The following is a 21,596-nucleotide window of genomic DNA, read 5'->3' on the forward strand; positions in this document are numbered from 1 at the left end:
GCCCGGCCAGCAGAGCGCGCATGCGCAGTGCCTCAATCTGGGCCAGTCTGGCAGTAGCATTGGGCAGCGACTGTGTCTGCAACTAATAATAATAATAATCTTTATTGTCACAAGTAACTTTATTGAAGCCTACTTGTGACAATAAACAATTATTATTATTAGGATCTATGATAGAAATTACAGCAGATTGAAGGAGGCCATTAAGTTCATGGTGTCCAAGTAATCATCCAGACTAATTCCACTGTCCTTGCTGGTTCCAGCTATTCCTGCGCCGATCCGAGCACTTCAAATGAGGGTTTCTTCCTCTCCCATCTTTTCAGGCAGTGACCTCCACATCCCCAGCCACCCCCAGGATGAACAGCTCCTCACAAATCCACTCTAAACCTCCCACCTTGGCCCAGGGCTCCTCAACCAACAAAGAAAAAATGCTTCCTAACCTCTATCACCATTTTATCCCGATACTCTGTCCTGAGTGAGCATTGGCAACCATGGACGTCTACTGGATTGGTCCAAGATTGTGCTTGGCAAAGTACTGCAATGCGACCAGCCTGAACGAGTGTGCCATCACAGTAACTGACTTCATTAGTAAGTGTGTCGGAGACTGTGTGCCAAAGAAGCAAATCCGCGTGTTTCCCAACCAGAAACCCTGGATGAACAGGGATATCCACTGCTTGCTGAAGTCTAGATCTGAGGTGTTCAAGTCAGGCGACCCTGACCTCTACAAGAAAGCCAGATATGATCTAAAGAAATCCATCAGATGCCAAAAGACAGTACCGGACCAAGCTCGAGTCCCAGGCTAGCCACACAGATCCCTGCCGTCTATGGCAAGGTCTCCAAGACAAAACGGGCTACAAGATGAAGGCATGTAAAATCGTCAGCTCCAACGCACCCCACCCTGATGAGCTCAACGCATTCTATGCCCGCTTTGCGCAAGAGGTCAGCGAGAGAGAGCCCTCCACCCCAGAAGCCGCGGGTGAACTTGTATCTGAGATCACCACTGCAGACGTCAGAGCAGCCTTCTCGAAGGTCAACCCACGGAAAGCCACTGGCCTGGATGGGGTACCCGGACGGGCACTCGGGTCTTGCGTGGATCAGCTGGCGGGGGTATTTGCAGACATCTTCAACCTCTCTTTACAACAATCTGAGGTCCCTATCTGCTTCAAGAAGACGACCATCATCCCTGTACCAAAAAAAAGTCAAGCAGCGTGCCTTAATGACTATCGTCCAGTGGCTCTGACATCCATCACCATGAAGTGCTTCGAAAGGTTAGTCATGGCACGAATCAACTCCAGCCTCCCGGATTGCCTTGATCCACTACAATTTGCCTACCGCTGCAACAGATCCACAGCGGGCACCATATCCATGGCCCCACACTCTACCCTGGAACACCTAGATAACAAAGACACCTATGTCAGACTCCTATTTATCGACGACAGCTCAGCCTTCAACACCATCATTCCTACAAAACTCATCTCTCCTCCCTCTGCAACTGGATCCTGAACTTTCTAACCCACAGGCCACAATCAGTAAAGATAGGCAAAACCTCCTCCATGATCATACTGAACACCGGTGCCGCACAAGGCTGTGACTCAGCCCCCTACTATACTCCTTATACACCTATGACTGTGGCCAAATTCCCCTCCAATTCGATTTTCAAATTTGCTGATGACACCACCGTGGTGGGTCGGATTTCAAACAATGACGAGACAGAGTACAGGAATGAGAGTATGTCCAGGGTGCGTGGGGTCATAATTATGCTGGTGAGGTTCGTAGCTGACATGCCAAATTTCCTTAGTCTTCTGAGAAAGTAGTCGTTGGTGGGCTTTCTTAACTATAGTGTCAGCATGGAGGAACTAAGGAAATTTGGCATGTCAGCTACGAACCTCACCAACTTCTACAGATGCACCATAGAAAGCATTCTTTCTGGTTGTATCACTCTTGGTATGAAGCCTGCTCTGCCCAAGACCGCAGGAAACTACAAAAGGTTGTGAATGTAGCCCAGTTCATCATGCAAACCAGCCTCCCATCCATTGACTCTATCTATAATTCCCACTGCCTCAGAAAGGCAGCCAGCATAATTAAGGACCCCACGCACCCTGGACATACTCTCTTCCACCTTCTTCCGTCAGGAAAAATATACCAAAGTTTGAGGTCACGTACCAACCGACTCAAGAACAGATTCTTCCCTACTGCCATCAGACTTTTGAATGGACCTACCTCGTATTAAGTTGATATTTTCTCTACAGCCTGTTATAACTGTAACATTATATTCTGCAGACCCTCCTTCCTTCCCTATGTACAGTATGCATTGTTTGTACAGCATGCAAGAAACAATACTTTTCACTGTATACTAACTAATACATGTGACAATAATAAATCAAATCAAATCAAATGGCTTGCCATTGCCATCTGCAGTATTGGCTGACCAGAAAACTCTCCTGTTTTTGCTGCCAGTCATCACGCATATTGGAAGGATTTACAAACTGTTAATCAACACAATAATGTGTTTGGTCACATTATTCTGTGGCCATCAAGGTGGGATTTATAATCCAGACTTCTGGCCCAGAGGTAGGGATACTACCACTGTGTCACAAACCTCCTCCCGCTCCATCTAGGCCCCTCAATTTGATACACTCCCGCAGCTTTCAAAGAAAGCAACTCAAGCTTATCCAATCTTTCCTCATCTCCAGTTGTCAACACGTCCCGCACTGTTAGGCAGCTACATTTTCCACTGCCTGGAACACTTTACATTCTCCCTGACTGTGCTGAGACCATAAAACATAGAAGTAGGCCATTCGAAGAGATCCAGACTGATCTGATGTGATAATCCTCAACTCCACTTTCCCGCCTTATCCCCATAACTCTTGATTCCCTTACTGATTAAAAATCTATCTCAGAGCCGGCGTGGGTGCGCATGGAGGCCGCTTCTTGTCAGGGCACAAGGCTGGGGGCGTTGGTAACGGCACCTCTGCCGTTCACGCCGGCGCGGTACTCCACCAATCCAGTGATGGTGGCCGCCCTGAGAGTCTGGGGGCAGTGGAGGAGACATGTGAGAGCAGAGGGTGTCGGTGTGGTCCCCAATCTGCGATAACCATCAGTTTGCCCCGGGGAGGATGGATGGGGGGGGGGGGGGTTTCGAATTTGGCGGAGAGCGGGGATTGAGAGGATGGGGGACTTGTTCATAGAAGGAAGCTTCCCGAGTACGAGGGCACAGGAGAAGTTTGCATTGGTGAAGGGACATGAATTTTGATATTTACAGGTACGGGACTTTTTGCGGAAGCAGATACCAACCTTCCCACTCCTGCCGCTGAGCAGGATAGGGTGGTTTCTAGAGGATGGATAGGAGAGGGGAGCGTCTTGGCCATATATAAAGAGCGAAAGTGGGAGGAGCTGGGGGAAGAGATAGAGGGCCTCTGGCGGACGCGTTAGGAAGAGTCAACACGACCACGACATGTGCCAGGCTCAGCCTGATCCAATTTAAGGTCATTCACCGGGCTCACATGACAATGGCCCGGATGAGCAGATTCTTTGGGGTGGAGGATAGGTGTGCGGGGGGGCCAGCGAACCATGTCCATGTTTTGGGCATGTCCAAAACTGAGGGGGTTTTGGCAGGGGTTTGCCGACGCCATGTGCACGGTATTAAACAGGAGGGTGGTAATGAGTCCAGAGGTGGCGATCTTTGGGGTGTTGCAGGATCCGGGTGTCCTGAGGTGAAAGAGGCAGACAAAGAAATGTACAGCACAGGAACAGGCCCTTCGGCCCTCCAAGCCCGTGCCGACCATACTGCCCGACTAAACTACAATCTTCTACACTTCCTGGGTCCGTATCCTTCTATTCCCATCCTATTCATATATTTGTCAAGATGCCCCTTAAATGTCCCTATCGTCCCTGCTTCCACTACCTCCTCCGGTAGTGAGTTCCAGGCACCCACTACCCTCTGCGTAAAAAACTTGCCTCGTACATCTACTCTAAACTTTGCCCCTCTCACCTTAAACCTATGCCCCCTTGTAATTGACCCCTCTACCCTGGGGAAAAGCCTCTATCCACTCTGTCTATGCCCCTCATAATTTTGTATACCTCTATCAGGTCGCCCCTCAACCTCCTTCGTTCCAGTGAGAGTTCTGGCCTTTGCTTCCCTGGTAGCCCGAAGGCACATATTACTAGCATGGAGGGACTCAAAAGCCCCTGAAATCAGAGACCTGGCTTTCTGACATGGCTGGCTTCCTCTGCCTGGAGAAAATTAAGTTCGCTATGAGAGGGTCTCTGTTAGGGTTCGCCCGGAGGTGGCAACCATTTGTCGACTTCCTCACAGAGAATTAACCATCAGCAGAAGGGGGGGGTTAGGCAATGGCAGGAACTGTGGGAGAGGGAGGCGTTATTTGCACTGTGTTTATATTTTCCTTGTTATGTACATTGTTGATTTTGTTGCTGTCTCAATGCCAAAGAAATACCTCAATAAAATGCTTATTAAAAAAAACATCTATCTCAGCCTTGAACATACTTACTACCCAGCCTCTACAGCTCTTTTAACCAATTTATGCATGTCACCTTGTCCTATACTTGTACTTTAGCTTCAGTTTCTAAATTGTCCTTTCATCGCATTAGACATAGCTCCACAAATCTCTCCTCCTGAAGCTGAAGGATCTGAGTTGTTCTCTGCTTTCATTCTAACACCGTACTTCCGGAATTGAAATATTCCCTTTGTGCTTGGGTGACCAGAATTAAATCTAACAGCACTGTACACCTTTGGCAGGGTAGACTTTACCCTTTCAATAATTCCAGTCGCAGTCTCTCAAATCTATACCGAGTTAACTGATCGCAGCCAAAGCAACAGCCTTAAGTTAAAAGAAACCCACAGAAAAGGCTGGACATACTCAGCAGGGCTGGCAGCATCTGTGGAGAGAAAAACAATACTCAAAACCTCAGGTTAGAGACCTTGCGTCACAAATTCTACTTTTGCAACCCCGGATCTCTCTTTAAAAACATGCATTTCCACACATTTGGAAGGTTGACTCACTCAAGATCATAAAATGCTTCAATTTATTAGATTCATCCGAGAATTAAGCCAAAGAATCAGGTTCCTCCAGGTGAACAGACGGTAGGATAGATCCTTTGCTGCTGGTGCATCAATACCAGGATTAGTGTTTACATCATTCAGAGGTGTTCACCGTTCAGGAAAAGCGACGAGGTCTCTTTGCTCAGCCGAGTTAGATCCTTACCAGCAAACAGGGCGAGGTCACCCATATGCAAGTCTGGCAACAAACACCAAAATCTTCCTCAGCCCGCTCAGATGTACTGCTCACAAAGCGAGCAGCTGTTATTTTATTGAGTTGGAAGACTGAAAGCATTTTATGTGACAGGTTGAATTGTAAGAGCGCAAAGTAGCTTAGTGCCAAGTGGGGAGTTGCATTGCTGCATGGGTCACTGTTAAGCCAATGATAGAAAAACTGCATCAACAAAAAAAAAAACAGCAGACCCATATGTTACAATCAGTGACTTCCACACTAAAGGAAAAACACCAGCAGGGGGAACAGGAAGATGGACAAGTATTTGGAACAAGTCCACCACATGCAAGTTAGCAGTGGGTGCATGGTGCACTTAAAATTGCCAGGGTAGCACATGTTGCTTGAAGGATGCTCCTTGCCAGGCACACTGGCAATTCTGCATATCTAAAAAGTTCCCGTACCCAGCCTCTGCCTGAACTGAAGATAAAAACTGAAGAAACTCATGAGCTGTACCTCCAACAATGTACGGCACCGCCTGTCACGGTGCAGTTCTGTCGAGGACACTGGGATGTTTGACCAGGATGCCATCCTCAAGTCCACTTTCCCATAGCAGCGGAGACACCTGTCCGATTCCTCGCCCACCACTAGCCAAAAGTAAACCTCGCGGTTGCAAGACCAACACTGCACCCCCATCCACCCACCAGAGCTGGTGCCCCCTGACAGCACGGGCACCAGAACTAAATGCACGACCTTCCTGTTCACAGCACAACACCAGACCAAAGGTTGGAGGGGAACGGGGAAGAGTGTTTATTTCGGGCACACTATCTAAATTACCAAGCAGAATAAAAAGCAGGAGCAGGTTACAATTTAAGGGATAGTTAAATGTAACCGAGTTTGTTTTTATTATTTTTGAAATAAAGTGTGGTCAGTAAAAATTAAACATCACAGGTCGTGTGAAATCTCTTAAATTAAAACTGAACCAAGAGTTGTTTTTTTTTTTTAAACAATCACATGAGTACACCAACATCGGAATAACCTGGCAATATGAAAAGAAAAACAGGCGCGATCATGACCAGCACGAGCTGTGGCTAGGATGTGCAGATATATAAGCAGTCATTTCTGAAGAGGCCGCTCTGCTTTGCAGTTATGTTGCGTAAACATGCACCCCCTCCCTCACTCATCGGGGAGTTCGCAAAACGGATTGTTTAAACTTGCAGCTAGGCAGAATGCGACAGCTCGGGTCTGACAAGGACTACAATGGTGATCCAACCAACACTCCCGCATCCGGAGGGAAGAACGGAGGGAGCAGGTCTCCTACTGCGGTCGATGTGCGGAGTGGAAACTACACGTATAACATTCCATTACATGGTCGAGAAAAATAACCTACTACAGAAACAAAATGGGAGGGAACTCTTCATTTAAAAAAAAAAAAAATCTATACAACTTAATGAACAGGCAAAACATTCAAAACAGATTAGACGCAGCAGTACAGTAACGTCTCTCTCTATCTCTCTCCACATCCAACTGGTAACTTCCTCCTCCTCTGGAACATCCTGCATGTTTCCACCCACAGCAGAGTCGGTAGGCAGCAGAGGCACTGGGACTGGGAGGGCGGGGAGGAAAGTTGGGGGGGGGGGGGGGGGGGGGGGGGGGCGGGGCGGGGGTAAAAATATTCCAGAGACATTTAAAAAAACTTTTATTAACATAAAGATGGCAGCACTCCTCAAGTGAAACACTTACAATAAATTTAATTGGGGTGGGGTGGGTGGGTTTGGGGGGGGGGGGGGGGGGGGAGCGGCAAAGAAGAGAACCAAAATTATTTCAAACTTTCTAGCATGCTCTAAAGCTATTACAACAATCAAGCAGTCCTCTTTTTATTTTTAAAATTCCAATTCGATTTCCTTCCTGTGCCAATAGGCTGAGGGGTGTAAGTGGGAACCGCCTCTTCATCCTCTCTATGGCCCTCCTGCTTTCGGGAGAGTATTTTTAATGTTTTATATATTTAAGTATGTCAGATTTCTCTCTCTCTCTCTCTCTCTGTGTGGCTTCAGTTTGTGTGTTCTGAGCCCCTACTTAAGGCATCGCTCAAAGTAAGTGGAACCGATGTAGCCACCTCGCATGGATCGCTGCACGTTCTGTTCAAAGAGACGTCTGTTGTTTTGAAGAACTTCAGCTGCTTCCTTGTTCAAGGGGTCCTCGGGGTTCGGCTCCTGAGAGTGAGGGGGGAGGGGGTGGGCAAAGAAAGAAACGTTTAAAAAAAAGATACAGGCCTTAATTCACATCCCCGGGGTTTTGCGCTCCGAAGTTCAGGGCCGGACCCATTCTTCTCACCAGCCGTGGCTCAGCGGGGAGCTCTCCCGTCGCCGAGTTCAGGCCTCATTCTAGAAATTGGGATGTAAAGCTTGTGCTGTAGGGCAGTACCAAGGGGGCGCTGAACCGTCAAGAGGACTCAGCTTTCAACTGGGATGCTGAAACGTGGCAGTACCTGCCCACTCGGCTACACGCAACCGAAAATCCCATGGGCGCTATTTCAAAGTGCAGGCGGGTTGTTCATCCTGTCCTGGCAAATACCCATCCCTCTATCAGCATCAGCAAAACTCATTCTCCGGTCATTGCTGTTTCTGGGGTCTTGCTGTGCGCAAATTGGTTTCTGCACTTCCTTCGTTACAACAGTGGCGACACCGCAAAGACACCTTCTGCTGTCAACTGCGTTGAGGCAGTTTGAGGTTATGAAAGGCGCCATAAATACAAGCCTTTCGTTTCCTTCTCGAGTGTGGCGCCGGTGCTTTGCGGACACCTACTGCAGGTGCGAACCACTCCACTCGAAGGCCAGTGAAACCTCCTTAATATCTGGGGTTCAAAGAGCGTCTAAAGCTGCTGTACACCTGTCTGCTAAGCAAGAGGGTGATCTTAGCCAGGAGCATCTCAGCTTTCGGAGCCATGCCTGGCAGAAAGGGTGCACATCGGCTGAGTGTCTTTTCAGAGTTACGGCAGTGGGTTCTCGACCCCTCCCTGGAAATACGTCCCCTGACAGTTATTTCTGATTTAGGATGCTAAACACCAGCCTGTATTTCTACAGCACGTTTAACGTGGAAAAATACATCCCAAGCTGTTCACAGGGATGTCATTAAACAAAAGCTCAGAAACATGGACATCCGGTCGACAGAATGAAAAGGCAGACTTGTGTTCACGTCACCCTTTTCGTCATGTCATCTTAAAAGTACAATTAAGCAGCACGGTAGCACAAGTGGATAGTGCTGTGGCTACACAGCACCAGGGTCTCAGGTTCGATTCCCCGCTGGGTCACTGTCTGTGCGGAGTCTGCACGTTCTCCCCGTGTCTGCGTGGGTTTCCTCCGGGTGCTCCGGTTTCTGCCCACAGTCCAAAGACGTGCAGGTTACGTGGATTGGCCATGATAAATTGCCCTTAGTGTCCGAAAAAAGGTTAGTAGGGGGTTATGGGGATAGGATGGAAGTGAGGTCTTAAGTGGGTCGGTGCAGACTCGATGGGCCGAATGGCCTCCTTCTGCACTGTATGTTCTATGTTCGATGAACCGTGGTCACTGTTTTACTGGAGAAAATGAGGCAGCCAATTTGCACACAACAGGATTTGCAAACAGCAACGTGATAATGACCAGATGATGCGTTTTTAATGATACCCACTGAGGGATAATTATCGTCCAGGGCACCGGGTAGAAGCACCCTGCGCTTCTTCGCAACAGTGGCCGTGGGATCTTCTAAATCCTCCTGAGCAGGCCTGCGTTTAACGCCTCATCTGCAATACGGCACCTCAGACACTGTAGGGCTCCCTCGGTACGCCTCTGGACGGGTTCCAGCATGGATTTGTGCACTCGAGTCCTGGGGTTGGAGCCAGAACATTGTGACTCATGAGGAAAAATATGTTTCCAACTGAGCCACCGCTGTCATTTAATTACTGAGACACGGAACAATATTTGTTGGGAGCCAAAAGCTGGCAATGTGTAAAATCAGAGCTGCACAATAACTGGCAACTCTGGAACTGACATTCACAGAGTCGTATTTGCTGACTGTTCAGTGACTGTCTGAAGGGGTGCGCGGGCTCTATACTCTGTAGTTTAGAAACTGCGTGGCTCCTGGATTGTGGCTAGCTCCACCCAGTGGCGGGGTAACCAACTGCAGGCATGACCATGACAGAATAATGATCAACACATAACAGAGCTGAGGGCCATAACAAGATTTAATAGGATAGATCACACACAGAGATGTAATAGGATAGATCACACACAGATTTAATAGGATAGAACACACACAGATTTAATAGGATAGAACACACACACAGATCTAATAGGATAGATCACACACAGATTTAATAGGATAGATCACACACAGATTTAATAGGATAGATCACACAGATTTAATAGGATAGATCACACAGATTTAATAGGATAGAACACACACACAGATTTAATAGGATAGATCACACACAGATTTAATAGGATAGATCACACACAGATTTAATAGGATAGATCACAGAGATTTAAGAGGATAGAACACACACACAGATTTAATAGGATAGATCACACACAGATTTAATAGGATAGATCACACACAGATTTAATAGGATAGAACACACACAGATTTAATAGGATAGAACACACACACAGATTTAATAGGATAGATCTCACACAGATTTAATAGGATAGATCACACAGATTTAATAGGATAGATCACACACAGATTTAATAGGATAGATCACACACAGATTTAATAGGATAGATCACACAGATTTAATAGGATAGATCAAACACAGATTTAATAGGATAGATCACACAGGTTTAATAGGATAGATCACACAGATTTAATAGGATAGATCACACACAGATTTAATAGGATAGATCACACACACAGATTTAATAGGATAGATCACACACGGATTTACTAGGATAGATCACACACAGATTTAATAGGATAGAACACACACACAGATTTAATAGGATAGATCACACAGATTTAATAGGATAGATCAAACACAGATTTAATAGGATAGATCACACAGATTTAATAGGATAGATCACACAGATTTAATAGGATAGATCACACACAGATTTAATAGGATAGATCACACACACAGATTTAATAGGATAGATCACACACGGATTTACTAGGATAGATCACACACAGATTTAATAGGATAGAACACACACACAGATTTAATAGGATAGATCACACACACAGATTTAATAGGATAGATCACACACGGATTTACTAGGATAGATCACACACAGATTTAATAGGATAGAACACACACACAGATTTAATAGGATAGATCACACAGATTTAATAGGATAGATCACACACAGATTTAATAGGATAGATCACACAGATTTAATAGGATAGATCACACAGATTTAATAGGATAGATCACACACAGATTTAATAGGATAGATCACACACAGATTTAATAGGATAGATCACACAGATTTAATAGGATAGATCACACACACTGATTTAATAGGATAGATCACACACAGATTTAATAGGATAGATCACACACAGGTTTAATAGGATAGATCACACACACTGATTTAATAGGATAGATCACACACAGATTTAATAGGATAGATCACACACAGATTTAATAGGATAGATCACACACAGATTTAATAGGATAGATCACACACACAGATTTAATAAGATAGATCACACAGATTTAATAGAATAGATCACACTGATTTAATAGGATAGATCACACTGATTTAATAGGATAGATCACACACAGATTTAATAGGATAGATCACACACAGATTTAATAGGATAGATCACACACAGATTTAATAGGATAGATCACATGCAGATTTAATAGGATAGATCGCACAGATTTAATAGGATAGATCACACACACAGATTTAATAGGATAGATCACACACAGATTTAATAGGATAGATCGCACAGATTTAATAGGATAGATCACACACACTGATTTAATAGGATAGATCACACAGATTTAATAGTATAGATCACACACAGATTTAATAGGATAGATCACAGATTTAATAGGATAGATCACACACTGATTTAATAGGATAGATCACACACAGATTTAATAGGATAGATCACACACTGATTTAATAGGATAGATCACACACAGATTTAATAGGATAGATCACACACAGATTTAATAGGATAGATCACACACAGATTTAATAGGATAGATCACACACAGAGATATAATAGGATAGATCACACACACAGATTTAATAGGATAGATCACACAAGCAGATTTAATAGGATAGATCGCTCGGATTTAATAGGATAGATCACACACAGATTTAATAGGATAGATCGCACAGATTTAATAGGATAGATCACACACGCAGATTTAATAGGATAGATCGCACAGATTTAATAGGATAGATCACGCACAGATTTAATAGGATAGATCACACACACAGATTTAATAGGATAGATCACACGCACAGATTTAATAGGATAGATCACACACACAGATTTAATAGGATAGATCACACGCACAGATTTAAAAGGATAGATCACACGCACAGATTTAATAGGATAGATCACACACAGATTTAATAGGATAGATTGCACAGGTTTAATAGGATAGATCACACACGCAGATTTAATAGGATAGATCGCACACAGATTTAATAGGATAGATCACACACGCAGATTTAATAGTATAGATCACACACGCAGATTTAATAGGATAGATCGCACAGATTTAATAGGATAGATCACACAGATGTAATAGGATAGATCGCACAGATTTAATAGGATAGATCACACGCAGATTTAATAGGATAGATCGCACAGATTTAATAGGATAGATCACACGCAGATTTAATAGGATAGATCGCACACAGATTTAATAGGATAGATCACACACGCAGATTTAATAGGATAGATCGCACAGATTTAATAGGATAGATCACACGCAGATTTAATAGGATAGATCGCACACAGATTTAATAGGATAGATCACACACGCAGATTTAATAGTATAGATCACACACGCAGATTTAATAGGATAGATCGCACAGATTTAATAGGATAGATCACACAGATTTAATAGGATAGATCACACACACTGATTTAATAGGATAGATCACACAGATTTAATAGGATAGATCACACAGATTTAATAGGATAGATCACACACACTGATTTAATAGGATAGATCACACAGATTTAATAGGATAGATCACACACAGATTTAATAGGATAGATAGCACAGATTTAATAGGATAGATCACACAGATTTAATAGGATAGATCACACAGATTTAATAGGATAGATCACACAGATTTAATAGGATAGATCACACAGATTTAATAGGATAGATCACACAGATTTAATAGGATAGATCACACACACTGATTTAATAGGATAGATCACACACAGATTTAATAGGATAGATCACACAGATTTAATAGGATAGATCACACAGATTTAATAGGATAGATCACACACACTGATTTAATAGGATAGATCGCACAGATTTAATAGGATAGATCACACAGATTTAATAGGATAGATCACACACACTGATTTAATAGGATAGATCACACAGATTTAATAGGATAGATCACACACAGATTTAATAGGATAGATAGCACAGATTTAATAGGATAGATCACACACGCAGATTTAATAGGATAGATCACACACGCAGATTTAATAGGATAGATCGCACACAGATTTAATAGGATAGATCACACACAGATTTAATAGGATAGATCACACACAGATTTAATAGGATAGATCACACACAGGTTTAATAGGATAGATCACACACAGATTTAATAGGATAGATCACACACACAGGTTTGATAGGATAGATCTCACACAGTTTTAATAGGATAGATCTCACACACAGATTTAATAGGAGAGATCACACACGCAGATTTAATAGGATAGATCTCACACAGGTTTAAGAGGATAGATCTCTCACACAGATTTAATAGGATAGATCACACACAGATTTAATAGGATAGATCACACACAGATTTAATTGGATAGATCACACAGATTTAATGGGATAGATCACACACAAAGATTTAATAGGATAGATCACACACAGATTTAATAGGATAGATCTCACACAGATTTAATAGGATAGATCTCACACACAGATTTAATAGGATAGATCACACACACAGATTTAATAGGATAGATCTCACACACAGATTTAATAGGATAGATCTCACATAGATTTAATAGGATAGAACACACACAGATTTAATAGGATAGATCACACAGATTTAATAGGATAGATCACACACACAGATTTAATAGGATAGAACACACACACAGATTTAATAGGAGAGATCTCACACACAGATTTAACAGGAGAGATCTCACACACAGATTTAATAGGAGAGATCTCACACAGATTTAATAGGATAGATCACACACAGATTTAATAGGATAGATCACACACAGATTTAATAGGATAGATCTCACACACAGATTTAATAGGATAGATCTCACACACAGATTTAATAGGAGAGATCGCACACAGATTTAATAGGATAGATCACACACAGATTTAATAGGATAGATCACACACAGATTTAATAGGATAGATCACACACAGATTTAATAGGATAGATCTCACACAGATTTAATAGGAGAGATCTCACACACAGATTTAATAGGATAGATCACACACAGATTTAATAGGATAGATCACACACAGATTTAATAGGATAGATCTCACACAGATTTAATAGGATAGATCTCACACACAGATTTAATAGGAGAGATCTCACACAGATGTAATAGGATAGATCACACACAGATTTAATAGGATAGATCACACACAGATTTAATAGGGTAGATCACACACAGATTTAATAGGATAGATCTCACACAGATTTAATAGGAGAGATCTCACACACAGATTTAATAGGATAGATCTCACACACAGATTTAATAGGAGAGATCTCACACAGATTTAATAGGATAGATCACACACACTGATTTAATAGGATAGATCACACACAGATATAATAGGATAGATCTCACACACAGATTTAATAGGATAGATCACACATAGATTTAATAGGATAGATAACACACGCAGATTTAATAGGATAGATCACACAGATTTAATAGGATAGATCACACACAGATTTAATAGGATAGATCTCACACAGATTTAATAGGAGAGATCTCACACACAGATTTAATAGGATAGATCACACACAGATTTAATAGGATAGATCACACACAGATTTAATAGGATAGATCTCACACAGATTTAATAGGATAGATCTCACACACAGATTTAATAGGAGAGATCTCACACAGATGTAATAGGATAGATCACACGCAGATTTACTAGGATAGATCACACAGATTTAATAGGATAGATCACACACAGATTTAATAGGATAGATCTCACACAGATTTAATAGGATAGCTCTCACACAGATTTAATAGGATAGATCTCACACAGATTTAATTGGATAGATCTCACACACAGATTTAATAGGATAGATCACACACACAGATTTAATAGGATAGATCACACACAGATATAATAGGATAGATCTCACACACAGATTTAATAGGATAGATCACACATAGATTTAATAGGATAGATAACACACGCAGATTTAATAGGATAGATCACACAGATTTAATAGGATAGATCACACACAGATTTAATAGGATAGATCACACACAGATTTAATAGGATAGATCTCACACAGACTTAATAGGATAGATCTCACACACAGATTTAATAGGATAGATCTCACACAGATTTAATAGGAGCGATCTCACACAGATTTAATAGGATAGATCACACACAGATTTACTAGGATAGATCACACAGATTTAATAGGATAGATCACACAGATTTAATAGGATAGATCACACACAGATTTAATAGGATAGATCTCACACAGATTTAATAGGATAGATCACACACACAGATTTAATAGGATAGATCACACACAGATATAATAGGATAGATCTCACACACAGATTTAATAGGATAGATCACACATAGATTTAATAGGATAGATAACACACGCAGATTTAATAGGATAGATCACACAGATTTAATAGGATAGATCACACACACAGATTTAATAGGATAGATCACACACAGATTTAATAGGATAGATCACACAGATTTAATAGGATAGATCACACGCAGATTTAATAGGATAGGTCACACACACAAATGTAATATGATAGATCACACACAGTTTTAATAGGATAGATCACACACGCAGATTTAATAGGATAGATCTCACACACAGATTTAATAGGAGAGATCTCACACAGATTTAATAGGATAGATCACACACAGATTTAATAGGATAGATCACACACAGATTTAATAGGATAGATCACACACAGATTTAATAGGATAGATCTCACACAGATTTAATAGGAGAGATCTCACACACAGATTTAATAGGATAGATCACACACAGATTTAATAGGATAGATCACACACAGATTTAATAGGATAGATCTCACACAGATTTAATAGGATAGATCTCACACACAGATTTAATAGGAGAGATCTCACACAGATGTAATAGGATAGATCACACACAGATTTAATAGGATAGATCACACACAGATTTAATAGGGTAGATCACACACAGATTTAATAGGATAGATCTCACACAGATTTAATAGGAGAGATCTCACACACAGATTTAATAGGATAGATCTCACACACAGATTTAATAGGAGAGATCTCACACAGATTTAATAGGATAGATCACACGCAGATTTACTAGGATAGATCACACAGATTTAATAGGATAGATCACACACAGATTTAATAGGATAGATCTCACACAGATTTAATAGGATAGCTCTCACACAGATTTAATAGGATAGATCTCACACAGATTTAATTGGATAGATCTCACACACAGATTTAATAGGATAGATCACACACACAGATTTAATAGGATAGATCACACACACAGATTTAATAGGATAGATCACACACAGATATAATAGGATAGATCTCACACACAGATTTAATAGGATAGATCACACATAGATTTAATAGGATAGATAACACACGCAGATTTAATAGGATAGATCACACAGATTTAATAGGATAGATCACACACAGATTTAATAGGATAGATCACACACAGATTTAATAGGATAGATCTCACACAGACTTAATAGGATAGATCTCACACACAGATTTAATAGGATAGATCTCACACAGATTTAATAGGAGCGATCTCACACAGATTTAATAGGATAGATCACACACAGATTTACTAGGATAGATCACACAGATTTAATAGGATAGATCACACAGATTTAATAGGATAGATCACACACAGATTTAATAGGATAGATCTCACACAGATTTAATAGGATAGATCACACACACAGATTTAGTAGGATAGATCACACACAGATATAATAGGATAGATCTCACACACAGATTTAATAGGATAGATCACACATAGATTTAATAGGATAGATAACACACGCAGATTTAATAGGATAGATCACACAGATTTAATAGGATAGATCACACACACAGATTTAATAGGATAGATCACACACAGATTTAATAGGATAGATCACACAGATTTAATAGGATAGATCACACGCAGATTTAATAGGATAGGTCACACACACAAATGTAATATGATAGATCACACACAGTTTTAATAGGATAGATCACACACGCAGATTTAATAGGATAGATCACAGATTTAATAGGATAGATCACACACACAGATTTAATAGGATAGATCACACACACAGATTTAATAGGATAGATCACACACAGATTTAATAGGATAGGTCACACACGCAGATTTAATAGGATAGATCACACAGAATTAATAGGATAGATCACAGATTTAATAGGATAGATCACACAGATTTAATAGGATAGATCACAGATTTAATAGGATAGATCACAGATTTAATAGGATAGATCACACACACAGATTTAATAGGATAGATCACACACACAGATTTAATAGGATAGATCACACACAGATTTAATAGGATAGATCACACACACAGATTTAATAGGATAGATCACACACAGATTTAATAGGATAGATCACACAGATTTAATAGGATAGATCACACACACAGATTTCATAGGATAGATCACACAGATTTCATAGGATAGATCTCACACACAGATTTAATAGGTTAGATCACACACACAGATTTAATAGGATAGATCCCATACAGATTTAATAGGATAGATCACACACAGATTTAATAGGATAGATCACACACAGATTTAAAGGATAGATCACACCCAGATTTAATAGGATAGATCACACAGATTTAATAGGATAGATCTCACACAGATTTAATAGGATAGATCACACACAGATATAATAGGATAGATCACACACAGATTTAATAGGATAGATCACACAGATTTAATAGGATAGATAACACACGCAGATTTAATAGGATAGATCACACAGATTTAATAGGATAGATCACACACACAGATTTAATAGGATAGATCACACACAGATTTAATAGGATAGATCTCACACAGATTTAATAGGATAGATCTCACACACAGATTTAATAGGATAGATCACACACAGATTTAATAGGATAGGTCACACACGCAAATTTAATATGATAGATCACACACACAGTTTTAATAGAATAGATCACACACGCAGATTTAATAGGATAGATCACACACAGATATAATAGGATAGATCACACACAGATTTAATAGGATAGATCACACAGATATAATAGGATAGATCACACGCAGATTTACTAGGATAGATCACACAGATTTAATAGGATAGATCACACAAACAGATTTAATAGGATAGATCACACACACAGATTTAATAGGATAGATCACACACAGATTTAATAGGATAGGTCACACACGCAGATTTAATAGGATAGATCACAGATTTAATAGGATAGATCACACACACAGATTTAATAGGATAGATCACACACACAGATTTAATAGGATAGATCACACACAGATTTAATAGGATAGATCACACACAGATTTAATAGGATAGATCACACAGATTTAATAGGATAGATCACACACAGATTTAATAGGATAGATCACACACATATTTAATAGGATAGATCTCACACAGATTTAATAGAATAGATCACACACGCAGATTTAATAGGATAGATCACACGCAGATTTAATAGGATAGATCACACACGCAGATTTAATAGGATAGATCACACAGATTTAATAGGATAGATCACACACGCAGATTTAATCGGATCGATCACACACAGATTTAATAGGATAGATCACACAGATTTAATAGGATAGATCACACACACAGATTTAATAGGATAGATCACACAGATTTAATAGGATAGATCACACACACTGATTTAATAGGATAGATCACACACACAGATTTAATAGGATAGATCTCACACAGATTTAATAGGATAGATCACACACAGATTTAATAGGATAGATCTCACACACAGATTTAATAGGATAGATCACACACCCGGATTTAATAGGATAGATCACACACAGATTTAATAGGATAGATCACACACACAGATTTAATAGGATAGATCTCACAGATTTAATCGGATAGATCACACACAGATTTAATAGGATAGATCACACACAGATTTAATAGGATAGATCACACAGATTTAATAGGATAGATCACACACAGATTTAATCGGATAGATCACACACAGATTTAATCGGATAGATCACACACAGATTTAATCGGATAGATCACACACAGATTTAATCGGATAGATCACACACAGATTTAATAGGATAGATCACACACAGACTTAATAGGATAGATCACACACAGACTTAATAGGATAGATCACACACAGACTTAATAGGATAGATCACACACAGATTTAATAGGATAGATCTCACACACAGATTTAACAGCAGTTTAAGGGTGTTGAACCTGTGCTCCAGCAACCCAATCCCTATAACCAACTTGGTTCTATATGCGCTTATATATCTTATTGCTGGTTTAGCTATTTGATGCTCATAGGATCAGGGGATTTGGAGAGGTTTAATGCGCTTCCCAACAATAACAAGCTGCCCCAATCTTAGAAACAAGCTTGTGGTTTGTCCACTTACCAAAAACAGGTACTGCAGCCCATAAATTATAGAATTTATTGTTAATACAGGTTTCCAGTCCTCTCTGTGCAAAGAAAACAGAGGGATGATTAAAGATGTTGTTTACACAATTACACCCCAAGTGATCCTTACTCTAATAAATAAACAACAATGCATGATCCTTACTTTTCAATGGAATGGCAGTAATTCAGTGAGTTACCCTTACCTATCACCAGCACCAATGCACAATGCCATGTACGCGACCAATCACAATCATCCCTTTTAGCATTCAATCACTCCTGCCCTGTTGTGAGCCTTCCTCTTTGCTTCCCCCAGCTCCACACTTGCTTATAAGCTTTTGAAGTTACTAACTGCTTCTAATTGGGTCTGGATCTGAAATGACAATGTTTGCTTCTCTCGACAACATTGAGTTGCTTTCAGGATTCACTATATTTTGCCTTTATTCAAAAAGGGCTTCTTGGACTGTATTCCGTAATGCTAAGCGTAGAGCGGTTAACCGCTCAGGATTTAAAGAGCTGGAGAAAAGATATGAGCCATGTTTAAGTTTGTCTGCACATGCATGTGTGCATGCGGCTCTACACCTGCGTGAGCGTGCTTGTCTGCATGTGTGCACATGCACCTGCGGTTTGTTTTGATTGATGCGAGCTGTATCTGAATGTGCGAACACACTGCATCACTTCCTGGTTGCCTCCTGCATGGTGACCTCTCAAACGTCACTGGGGCAGAGTGACACTAAACGAGCGGATTCAGGAGCAGCGCTGGTGGGTGGAAGCCTGGCAACCTCGGAGATCGCAGACATGAGAAGGCCAAGATGAGAAAAACAAAGTGAAGACAACCATCACTGAGACGGTGGAGGTAATTATCCAGCAGACTCGCCTTGGATGATGGATTTTTAGTCATGGTATAGTTCAGTCGAAAATACAAGATTTTTACTGCTCATTTGACAGCCGTTCAGCGCCTCGGGGCCAAGAATGAAAGTAAGGCGGCCTTGGTCTAGTCCGAAACGAGGACAGAATAAATAAAAGCAAACTTAATGTCAGCAATCCACCAACGCCATGGGAATAACAGAAATGTCACTCAGGTACGTATATTGCACAACGCAGAGAGGTCTCCAATCGTGTAAATGTGCAGCAAGCGTAACCTTCAGCTCATCCTATAAAACAGGAGCCTCTTTGTCATAAATAGAATCACAGCCAGTCACAGCACAGGAGGCCAGCATTCGGTCCGTTGAGCCTGTGATAGCTCATTGCTGGAACTATCCTATCACCCCATGCCATTGTTCCTCTCCCCTACTGTCGTGTTGGGTGTTCTGATGCACAAATGATCCAACACGTCTGTAAAACTCTGTTTTATTGTCTAATCAACGGTAACAACTAACTACTGGCTTGGGTACGTGCTTCACCAGCTAACCTGTGGACCCAGCCCTATCACTATCTTAGTGAGGCACTCAGCACATGGTCTATGTCTGAGTGGCGCGCTGTGAGCTCTGTGCTCTGAGCTATCTCCTGGTAGAATGAGCAGGAACTGTGGTGTCCCCTGTTTTTATAGTGCGTGTGCTCTCACTGGTGATTGGCTGCGATGTTATGTGTGTGCTGACCTGATTAATCCTGCACTCCTGTATGCTTCACCCGATGCCGGTGTTTATGTAGTTACATTGTATATGTTGTGTTGCCCTATGATGTATTTTCTTTTATTTCCTTTTCTTTTCATGTACTTAATGATCTGTTGAGCTGCTCGCAGAAAAATACTTTTCACTGTACCTCGGTACATGTGACAATAAACAAATCCAATCTTGAACCGCTGCAATTCTTGAGATGTAGGTACAACCACAGTGCTGTTAGGGAGGGAGTTACAGGATTTTGATCCAGCGACAGTAGAGGTACACACGGCTGCCACTGTTCGTCAGTGATGGAGGGTTTGAATGTTTGTGGAAGGGGGAGCAATCAAGCAGGGCTGCTTTGTCCTGGATGGTGTTGAGCTTGTTGAGTGTTGTTGGAGCTGCGCTCATCCAGGCAAGTGGCGAGTGTTCCATTACACTCCTGACTTGTGCTTTGTAGATGGTGGGCAGGCTTTTGGAGGGGGGGGGGGGGGGGGGGGAGACGACTCCTAGCCTCTGATCTGACCTGGTCGCCACAGTATTAATGTGGCTAGTTCATTTCAGTTTCTGATCAATGGTAACCCCCAGGATGTTGATAGTGGGGGATTCAGTGAAGTTAATGCCATTGAATGTCAAGGGGCGATGGTTAGATCCTCTCTTGTAGATGG

At 41.3% G+C, this 21,596-nt stretch overlaps 1 protein-coding gene across 2 annotated transcripts in view; it reads right to left on the reverse strand.

Moving 5' to 3' along the window:
* Positions 1-6,091: 6,091 nt before the first annotated feature.
* The window catches only part of LOC140404030 (NEDD8-conjugating enzyme Ubc12), a 32,024-nt gene continuing 16,519 nt past the window's right edge, over positions 6,092-21,596 (reverse strand). For both annotated transcript variants that reach the window (XM_072492375.1, XM_072492374.1), the window contains exons 5-6: positions 19,332-19,395; positions 6,092-7,435 (exon numbers count right to left, since the gene is read on the reverse strand). In XM_072492375.1, coding sequence (XP_072348476.1) covers positions 7,295-7,435; positions 19,332-19,395 — 205 coding nt within the window. In that variant the 3' untranslated portion in view covers positions 6,092-7,294. The remainder of the gene's footprint in view (positions 7,436-19,331; positions 19,396-21,596) is intronic.

This window comes from Scyliorhinus torazame, chromosome 29 (genome assembly GCF_047496885.1).
Source record: "Scyliorhinus torazame isolate Kashiwa2021f chromosome 29, sScyTor2.1, whole genome shotgun sequence".
NCBI lineage: Eukaryota > Metazoa > Chordata > Chondrichthyes > Carcharhiniformes > Scyliorhinidae > Scyliorhinus > Scyliorhinus torazame.